The sequence below is a fragment of the Chiloscyllium plagiosum genome, chromosome 41 (genome assembly GCF_004010195.1).
Source record: "Chiloscyllium plagiosum isolate BGI_BamShark_2017 chromosome 41, ASM401019v2, whole genome shotgun sequence".
Lineage (NCBI taxonomy): Eukaryota > Metazoa > Chordata > Chondrichthyes > Orectolobiformes > Hemiscylliidae > Chiloscyllium > Chiloscyllium plagiosum.
Window position 1 is genome coordinate 4,428,752 of NC_057750.1, and position 10,073 is coordinate 4,438,824.

At 50.2% G+C, this 10,073-nt stretch overlaps 1 protein-coding gene across 1 annotated transcript in view; it reads left to right on the plus strand.

The window, feature by feature from the left end:
* The window catches only part of si:ch211-11n16.2 (zinc finger FYVE domain-containing protein 1), a 28,553-nt gene extending 18,738 nt beyond the window's left edge, over nucleotides 1-9,815 (plus strand). The window contains exons 9-12 of the mRNA XM_043680663.1: nucleotides 1,418-1,588; nucleotides 4,888-5,068; nucleotides 6,314-6,424; nucleotides 7,439-9,815. Coding sequence (XP_043536598.1) covers nucleotides 1,418-1,588; nucleotides 4,888-5,068; nucleotides 6,314-6,424; nucleotides 7,439-7,671 — 696 coding nt within the window. The 3' untranslated portion in view covers nucleotides 7,672-9,815. The remainder of the gene's footprint in view (nucleotides 1-1,417; nucleotides 1,589-4,887; nucleotides 5,069-6,313; nucleotides 6,425-7,438) is intronic.
* The last annotated feature ends 258 nt before the right edge of the window (nucleotides 9,816-10,073 follow it).

Below are 10,073 nucleotides of genomic sequence, written 5' to 3' on the forward strand. Positions count from 1 at the left end.
CCTCGCCCCCTTTTCCCTCGCCCTCCCCCGTTTTCCCCACCTGCATCCTTTCCCCCACCCCTGTGGCATTTCCCAGGATATTGTGTGACCCCTTGCAGCTCGAGGCAGGGCTGGTGTGGAGGGAATGTTGAGATGACCATCACACAGAGGAAGGGGACCAGGAAGATAGTGAGGGAATTCCCCAAGTCCATCATGCTCACACTCCCTCATTTACCTGGAGATTTACAGGATGTTTCCTGGACAGGAGAGTCCAGGCTGTAGGAGAAGATTGGAAAGACAGCTAGTTTTCCTTGGAGCAGGGAAGGGGACCTGACAGAACTGGATAAGATTGAGGGGTGCAGACAAGAAGCCAGTTTTATCATTAATACCCAGAAGGCATTGTCTTGAGGTTAGAGGTCAAGGACCAAGCGGAGAGTTGAGATGTTTTCTTCCTCACCCAGAGAGTGGTGGGAGTCTGGAATCACTGCCTGAAATGATGGATGTGTCAAAAACTCTTGTAACAGTTAAGCAGTGTTTAGATCTCCACTTGCATTGCCTTAGCCTCGAGGGCTATTGGACAAAATCTCTTCCCTGGGGTCGGGGAGTCCCGAACTAGAGGCATTGGTTTAGAGTGAGAGGGGAAAGATATAAAAGAGACCTAAGGGGCAACCTTTTCATGCAGAGGGTGGTACGTGTGTGGAATGAGCTGCCAGAGGATGTGGTGGAGGCTGGTACAATTGCAACATTTAAGAGGCGTTTGGATGGGTATATGAATAGGAAGGGTTTGGAGGGATATGGGCCGGGTGCTGGCAGGTGGGACTAGATTGGGTTGGGATATCTGGTTGGCATGTACGGGTTGGGTCTGTTTCTGTCCTGTACGCCTCTCTGACTGAAGGCTGGAAAGTGGGATTGGTGTAGTCAGATCTTTGTTGACCGTTGGGCAATAGGGCCTCCTCCTGTGCTGTGAACTTTGATGAGGACTGCGTGTTCGGAGCAATTAAATGCAGCGATGCACTGTGAGAGTTCACCCCTAAAGGGCAGTCCATCTGATAGCCTGGAAATGACCGTTCCCCATTGAGTTTGTTCTCTCACTCACGTCGGCAGGGTTCATGTGAAGGGACGCAGAGCTGGGGGGGGGGGGTGTGGGGTGTGCTGCACTGTCTGAGGAGCTGTTCGGATGACACATTAAATGTAACACCTGACCCTCTGGTGAACATGGGAAGGATTATACGACAGGGTCTAGGAAAGAACTGGGGAGGTCTCCCTCGGGTCCTGCTCGCTTAGTTATTGCCCACTTTTTAAAAACGAGATCCCTACGCGGATTTTGAGGTGGCTCGCTCCGTGAGGGTTGGCTGAGCTTCGAAGAAAGCCTGTCCATTCGGGCCATAAGCGGTGCTATGGAAATGCAGAAACCCGTTCCTTGTCGTCTAAATCTCAGGCGGACTCGTTCCTGAGGCCGAACCACAATGGGGCGCAGCAAGTGCTGGACAGTGTCAGCTTTGTGATCCAGTCGGTCTCCGAGTACAGCGCAGGACCAAGCAAAGCCATCAGCTCCTGGCTGACCGATCAGGTGGCCCCGGATTACTGGAGGCCTAATACCCAGATCACGGTGAGTCTGTCTTCGCTTTGATTTTTGGTTTTGAAATAAATCCCCCATTGTGACCAACCCACGTCCTGGCTGCGATCAGACAGGAATACGAGACCGAGTGAAGCACAGGAACAGGCCCTTCGGCCCTCCAAGCTTGCGCCAGCACATTTGCCCTTCCGTCCTGAAACTGTCTTCACTTACAGGATCCATATCCCTCTATTCCTTTCCTATCCATGTATCCGTCCAGGTGTTTCTCAAATGCTGCTATTGTGTCAGCTTCCGGCACCACCTCCTGATGCTGCCTTCCTTGCTGTGTTCCCCCAGCCTCCTGCCTGTCCCTCCTGATGCTGCCTGCCTTGCTGTGTTCCCCCAGCCTCCTGCCTGTCCCTCCTGATGCTGCCTGCCTTGCTGTGTTCCCGCAGCCTCTGCCTGTCCCTCCTGATGCTGCCTGCCTTGCTGTGTTTCCCCCAGCCTCCTGCCTGTACCCCCTGATGCTGTCTGCCTTGCTGTGTTCCCCCAGCCTCCTGCCTGGCTACTTTGGATTCCAGCATCTGCAGGTTTTTTTGTCTCCACCATCTCCTCTGGCAGCTCCTTCTTGGCACTCACCAGCCTTTGTGTGAAAACGTGTCTCGCACATCTCTTTTAAACACCCCTCCCTCGTTCCCCCCCCCCAAACCTTGAATCTGTGTCCCCTAGTACTTGATCCTCCACCCTGTGGAAAAGGCCTCATCCACTCTTTGGGGCAGCACGGTGTCTCAGTGGTTAGCACCGCTGCCTCACGGCATCAGGAACCCAGGTTTGATTCCAGCCTTGGGCAACTGACTGTCTGGAGTTAGCACATTCTCCCCGTGTCTGCGTGGGTTTCCTCCCACAATCCAAAGATGTGCAGGTTAGCTGAATTGGCCATGCTAAATTGCCCATAGTGTTAGGTGCATTAGTCAGAGGGAAGTGGGTCTGGGTGGGTTACTGTTCGGAGGGTTGGCATGGACATGTTGGGCCGAAGGGCCTGTTTCCTCACTGTAGGGAATCGAATCTAATCTAATCTAATCTAATCTGTGCCATTCACAATCTTATAAACATCTAACAGGTCACCCCCTCAACCTCCTGCGTTCCAGTGAAAATAAACCCAGTCTATCCAACCTTTCCTAATAGCTAACATCCCCCGTACCAGGCAACATCCTGGTAAATCTTTTCTGTACCCCCTCCTAAGCAGCCACTTCCTTCTGGTGATGTGGTGACCAGAACTGTACGCAATATTCCAAGTGTGGCCTCACTAAAGTTCTACAAAGCTGAACCTGTCTCTCCTTGTACTCAATGCCCCTTCCAACAAAGCCATAGGCCTTTTTGACTACCCTATCTGCCCAGCAATAAAGGTATCTCTCTCACGAGTTGGAGGGTTGTGAGTTCAGTTCCCACTCGCTGAGAACTCTACTCCGAATCCTGGCTGGCATTCCCAGAGCAGTGCTGCGGAAGTGCTGGCTTTCGGATGAAAGTTTAAAGTGAGAGTCCAGAGTGCTGTCGCGCCTGAGTGTGAAAGGTCCCATTGTCAGCCTTTCAAGCAAGCACGATGATGTCGGGGTGGGAGGGGGAAGTAGGAAAGGGCGGGTTTTCACATCATGAAATCGGTTAATCCGGTCACATTCTCACCTCCTGTTCACGGGAGCTTGCTGTGTACCAAACCTCCAATACTGAGACACACCCGTTGGTCAGCTACGCTGCACTTTGGGATGTCCAGTGGCTGTGAAAGGCGCTATACAAATGCAAGTACATTCTGGCCCTGATGATGAAGACCGATTCACAGAGGCTGCTGGGATTGGGATACACTCAGGACACAAAATTATCGTTTTAATCCTTCGTGGGCTAGCTGCCGAGGCAGTTCCCTGTTCCTGAGTGCCCCCTGAACCGAGTGTCTCCGCTGGGGCCATTACAGCGGGAAGTTAAGAATCAACCACATGGCTTTGGGTCTGGAGTCACATATAGGCCAGAATGGGGTAAGGTCGGCAGATTTCCTTCCCTAAAGGATATCTGTGAACCGGGTGGGGTTTTAATAACAATCAATGATGGTATCATGGTCGCCATCCCCAAGACCACCGCTCGATTCCTGAGTTTATGAATTGGGTTTAGATTCCACGGGTTGCTGTGATGGAACTTGAAGCCACGTCTCCTGGATTACTAATCCACAATATTCCCGTTCTCCCACCCACTCCACCGTTCCGGTTATAGGGAGGGGCACCAGTGCACCATGGGTCACTGCAGCAAGCTGGGATCCTGAGGGTATTCCCATGAGCTCTCATTGACAGGACTCACACGGGGAGTTTAAAATTCCCTCCTGGGAAACATTGTGAGTCCGGCCAGAGTGAGATCGGAGGGCGAGAAGTGTAGAGACTTGGGCTGCCTGCCCTGGCCTTACCCTGTGGGTCTGTTACCTGGACATGATGTGGACCCTTCAGTAGCAGGTTGGAAACGCTGCCCACGAGTGTGACACTTAAGAATTAACTGAAGTGTTGATTCACCCCAGCCCCTACAAAGCGGGTCAATGCCCCCTTCCTGCCTTGTCATGTCTCGCCCCGATACTGCTCACCCCTCCCAATTTCCCCAGCAACTCCTCTTCACCTCCTGGACATCCTCTCTCAGTACAAAACTAGACAGCACAGGTTTAAGGTGAGCGGGGAAAGATTTGAAAGGAACCCAAGGGGCAACTTTTTCACACAGAGAGGTGGTGCGTGTATGGAATGAGCTGCCAGAGGAAGTGGTGGAGGCTGGTACAATTACAGCATTTAAAAGGCATCTGGATGGGTTTATAAATAGGAAGGGTTGAGAGGGTTATGGGCCAAATGCTGGCAAATGGGAATAGATTAATTTAGGATATCTGGTTGGCATGGATGAGTTGGGCTATTTCTGTGCTGTACATCTCTATGAATCTTTTGACACGGTCTGTCTCGCTGTCTCCGTGTGTGTGTGTGTGTGTGTCTGTACATTTAGAATTTTATGTATGTTTCAGAGGGGATGGTTGAAATGGGGTGAACATTTTTGGAGATCAGAGGTTGCAAAAGGAGAGGGGTAAACACTCCTTATGTTCCCTCTTTGACTCCCTACACCCACTGCTCCCCTCCTCCTCACTTCCCACCCTCTCACTCCTGTGCACTGTTACTCAACCCTCAGCCACAGCTCATTCCTCCAGCGACCCGCCCCTCGATGGCCCTGTGTGTAAACCTTGAGCTGATCCATGCCTTGTGTGTGAATCTCTCTCTCTCTCTCTCTCTCACTCTCACTCACTCATTCACTCACTCACACACAGGCTGTTTGCTCATTCTCTGTAGGAGTGCCATCAGTGCAAGAGACCTTTCGAGGAGGGGGACCGTAAGCATCACTGCCGTGCGTGTGGAGAGGGTTGCTGTGACACCTGCTCCAGTAAAAGTATACCAGTCCCGGAACGAGGCTGGGGGTCCGCTGCAGTGAGAGTGTGTGACAATTGCTTCAGAACAGGGGGGAAAAGCACAGGTAAACATTACTGACGCTCTGTTACCCTCTCGCTCAGCACGCAGACACCTTGTCCACTCCGCAGAGCGTTACACCGCAAGGAGGAGGGGGATCGTGCATTACTGGATGATTACACAGCGGATGGAGGTCATTTGGCCCATCGTGTTAATGCTGGCCCCTTTGGAAGGAGCCATCCCCTTCTGCAGTTGTCAGTTTTCAGATCGTGATCCATTTCCCTCTTAAACATCGTGATCAAATCTGCTTCCCTCACGTTTTCAGGTGGTGCATTCCAGACCCCAGCCGCACTTTACTAGAACGCGGGAGACACCATTCATACTCGGGTGGGGGGGGGTGTTCCTATTTTAACAGGAGGCGTTTACTCTGACAGCCATTGGGTTTGGGCAACTCAATTCCCAAAGGTAGGTGGATTCCAGAAAAGTGGGATACTGAAAGGTTATTACAGGTGAGAATTTGGAATGGTCATAGAATCCCTGGAGTGTGGAAATGGACCATTTGACCCATTGGGTCCACACTGACCCTCCGAAGAGCATCCCTGTAACCCAGCTTTTCCCATGGCCAATCCACCCTAACCCTGCACATCTTTGGACTGCAGGAGGAAACACCCAGACTCTGGGAGAATGTGCAACTCCACACAGACAGTCACCCGAGGGGGGAATCGAACCCGGGTCCCCAGCGCTGTGAGGCAGTGGTGTTAACCACTGAGCTGCCCCTGTCTAACTGCAGCCTTTCCCTCCCCATGGCCCCCTTAAAACCAAAAGAACAAGGTTTGACCCAGTGACACTGAACAGTGATTGAAGTGCCACAAGTTGTCCTGAGGGGAGTGTTGTGAGAGAGGGACTCATCAAGACGAGATCTGACTGGGAATAAATTGGGTCCTGGAGGTTTTGTCATATGACCCCACCAAACTGCCCAGCCATTGGTCATCCATCCTCTGCCTTCCTAGGCCAACCAGAAAGTAAAAAGACTCCTTGGATGACACCTGACCATCAGCGAAATTGCCTGTTTTAGTTCACTAATATTTTTTTAACATCTGGTGAGGAAAAGTGTTAAACAGTTCTGTTTAAATGTTCCGAAGATATATCTCGAGTGTTGGAGGGTCTGGACGTTGACTCGCAATTCTTGGCGAATGTGGGTTCAGTCCTGGAGGATTGTGGGTGAGCCCAACTTCCTGTCCGTGATGATGAGGAAAAGTCTCTGGAAATTCTCTTCCTATCATTGTTTAAAAAAAAATAAATTGCTTTTCAGGAAAGGAGCTGGGGTCAGCGAGAGAAGGCAAAGGGTTATTGGCTCGCAGGATTACAGAGGTGGCTCAGAGCACTCTAGATACGATGACTTCAGCAGTCGAATATCCGCTTGGTATGTACACCGACTGTTTTCTTTATTGCTTCACAGTACCATTGGCAACGTCAGCATTTTGTTACCCGTCCCCAATTACCCCCTTGAACGGAATGGCTTGCCCTGGCCATTTCAGAGACAACCTCATCACTGTGGGTCTGGAGTCACGTGTAGTCCAGACTGGGTAAGGACTGCAGATTTCCTACTCCAGTGATGGATGTGATGGTCAACACCACTGAGGGTGGGGGGGAAAGCAAAATCCAGATTTTTATTTTGATAAATAAAGCCACCGCCAGTGTCGCCAGTGTCGCCAACTAAATTAACGATTAACACGTACATTTGGGCACCAAGAACAAAAGGGGAAGAGAGATCTAAGTTAAAGTGGAGTACCCACCTTTCTCTCAATGCCTTGAGTGTGCTACTAGACTAACAGACACAACCATTCATGTGGGAGACCTGCAGTCAGTTCCTCCCCTCTTTTCTCCCCCACCCTACCCTACCCTTCCCTCCCTCCCTCACGACCCCCTTCACAACCTTCTGACCGTCAGTGGCCAACTTCCTCAATTCTGTAAATTGAGTTTGAGTAGCACCAGTCCCCGTGCCAGGGTTCGAACCCGTGTCCCCGGGGTTTTAACCCTCCCCCACCACCACCACCTGCCCACCCCTCCGAGTGTCCGAGGGGCATCGATATCGCAGAGATTAGTGGGGCTGGAGATTCCTGAGATAGGAAGAGACCAGGATGTGGAAAACGAGAATTGAATATGGCTCCTGGTCTTTTCTGTGGGGACATGCAAATGATGCTTTTTGATGGGCTGAAGGGCCTCTTCTGTGCTATTTGACTCGATGACCCTTGGCCCAGGCTTCCCAGTGTTGACTCGATGACCTTTGGCCCAGGCTTCCCAGTGTTGCACAGGCGGTGTCCATGGTAAACGCACTCTGAGTGAGAAGGAGTGCGGTGAGGGCTGTGTGGAAGAATTTGTGTGGTATTTTCTGTATTTTATTATTTCCACACCCGGGTTGTTGTTGTTTTTCCAGGGTTTGTCAAGGAAGTGGCAAGGCCTGATTATTGGGTGCCAGATCACGAGCTGGTCAAGTGCCACCGCTGCGCGAAGCCCTTTTCAGGCATGACGGCCAAGCACCACTGCCGAGCCTGCGGCCTAGGCATCTGTGGTCAGTGCTCCCCGGAGTTGAGGACTGTGCCATCTCGGGGTTGGCACCACCCAGTCAGGGTCTGTCTGGACTGTAGCGAGCAGAAAGGGGAGCTCTGAGGCCCAGCCCCTTCACTCGAAGCCTTGGTCACCTGTGTGAGCGAGTCACTGAGGACCATCTCCTCGAGGGGCAGGATCAGAGTCTGATTCCAGGGAAGGTTCACCAGGCGTTCTACACCCTCCCTCGGCTAATCTACATCCAGTTCCTGCCGGTTAAAACCACAGTAAGGACGACACGTTGTCTAGGCCACTCATGTTGACACTGGCCTGAGGGACAAATATGGCCGACAGGCCTGGACGTCGCCAACTCTGGACATCGATCCTGAAGAGTCTGTCATGTGACTTATTGTCCTTTCACACTCTCCCCCTAGTACCTTACTATTGGCTGATTTACACATCAATCATCTTGACCCCTTCCTCCTACAGCCAATCAGAAAGTGAGCACGCCCTTTCTCTGCACTGATTGGCCAACACTCCATTTCAGTCAAGCTGCCTTCCACTTAATTCATCTCAAAATATTAATTGAAAGTCACTAGTGAATGGTTGCCCCAGAAGTTAAACTTCAACCTTCAGGAGCCTTAATGATGTGTAAATGAAAGGAGTTTGTGCGGATAATTATTCGCTTTTCTTAAAAATTGACTAATCAGAATCTACTTACCTGGTCTGTGACTGAAGATTGACAGTTAACTGCCCACAGCAACCCTCTGACCAACCAGAATCCACTTGCCTGTTCAGTGAATGAAGATTGACAATTAACTGCCCCATGGCATTACCCTGACCATTCAGAATGTGCTTGCCTGTTCTGCGAATGAAGATTGACAATTAACTGTTCTTGCCAACTCTCCAGGTTAGTGACTGGCCAACCAATCAGCACCCTCTGCTCTTGTTTTATAAAAGGGTTCCACAAACAAAAACCAGGAATTGCTGGAAACGCTCAGCAGATCTGGCCACGTCTGAGGAGAGAGAACTTGGGGTTAAAGTTTCAGGAGAATGGTCAAGCCTGTCTGTTATTTCCTCGTCCTGACCATTGCAAGGCAATCTGTTTGGCCGTCTTCTCTGTTTTCAGCAACATTTAAACGTATAGACGACCTTATCCAGACTGGAACCATTCACCTGTTGGTGTGCTACACCTTCTCTCTGGTTTTCATATTCTTCCTGAAGCTTGACCCCAGTTTTTATTTTGCATTGGCTGAGCAGCTGAAGCTGAGCTCCCGTATTGCAGGATGTAATAATTAAGAAGACGAGGATACGACAGAAGATACATGGAAATATATTGCCGCCCCTTCGGTATCCCTAGAATTCCCTCCCTAACAGCCACCTTCTCAAGGGGCAATTAGGGACGGCCAATAAATGCTGGCCCAGCCAGTGACACTCTTGTCCCATGAACTAATTTCAAAGTTTGTAAGCACTTTTGTTTCGAAATGTTTGACAATGCACTTTCCTTTTGAAGAGGTTTGCACAGCCTTTGACACTTTGCAAGGGCATTTTCCAAGTCTGTACCTCTCTGTCCTTTTACTGAGCACCCACCAGGGTCTGTGACCAACAGCGGTCGTGAGAGCATTTCGAGATGGGCGTGGGTTAAGCCCCAACAGTGGGCCAGGCCAGAACAGTTGACTTGTTCTCTCAGCATCCTGCTTAATGCTCAGTTCCCTTAAACAGAGGTAATCCAGACCAATCATGCAGCAGAACAACAGTATAGAAATCGTGAAGCACTCCATGGCTGAATAGCCTTGTGATTCTCAATGGCCAGCTCTGGAGCCTGGGTATCCTGAGGTTTGACATGGAAGAGGGTTATGTCTTCAGAGGGAACAGGAGACAATTTTACTGAACACAAGCTGTTCATCAGTTTGAAAATTGATGCCGTGTAGTGTCAGTTAATGAGTGGAAGGTTAGAGCGGTTTTAATTCATTCCTAAACAACATCAACAGACCTGCCCAATAAAATGCAGTTAGCGATGATAATTCCAAACAAATTGTGTTCTGAAAATTAACCACAGCCAATGACAGCAGTGTGTGGTCTCCAAAAATCATTGACATTAAAGATGATCCAGCCTCTACCTTCCTGTATTGATTTAAAAGCATCCGATTGTGTGACGGTGCAGTCTGTGTCAGAGATTAGTTGTCAATCTTTGATGCCCAAAGTCTGAATCAATCTAGAAAAAAAATTCCAGAAAAAAAATCTTCATTAAAAAGGTGAGACTTTGAGTTGGTACTTTTTCCTTTTTTTATTTTTCTCTCACTCTCTCACTCTCTCACTCTCTCACTCTCTCACTCTCTCACTCTCTCACTCTCTCTCACTTTGTGTGTGTGTGTCTCTCTCTCACACACACAGAGCTGGCAGAAGTGTGATGGACTGAATGGCCTCCTGTACTGTACCATTCTGTGAACAGTTTGCACTGCTGCTGAGCTGGATCCTGTTCAGACACAACGTGCCTGTTCCATGTTCGTTTAAGCCCCATCGCT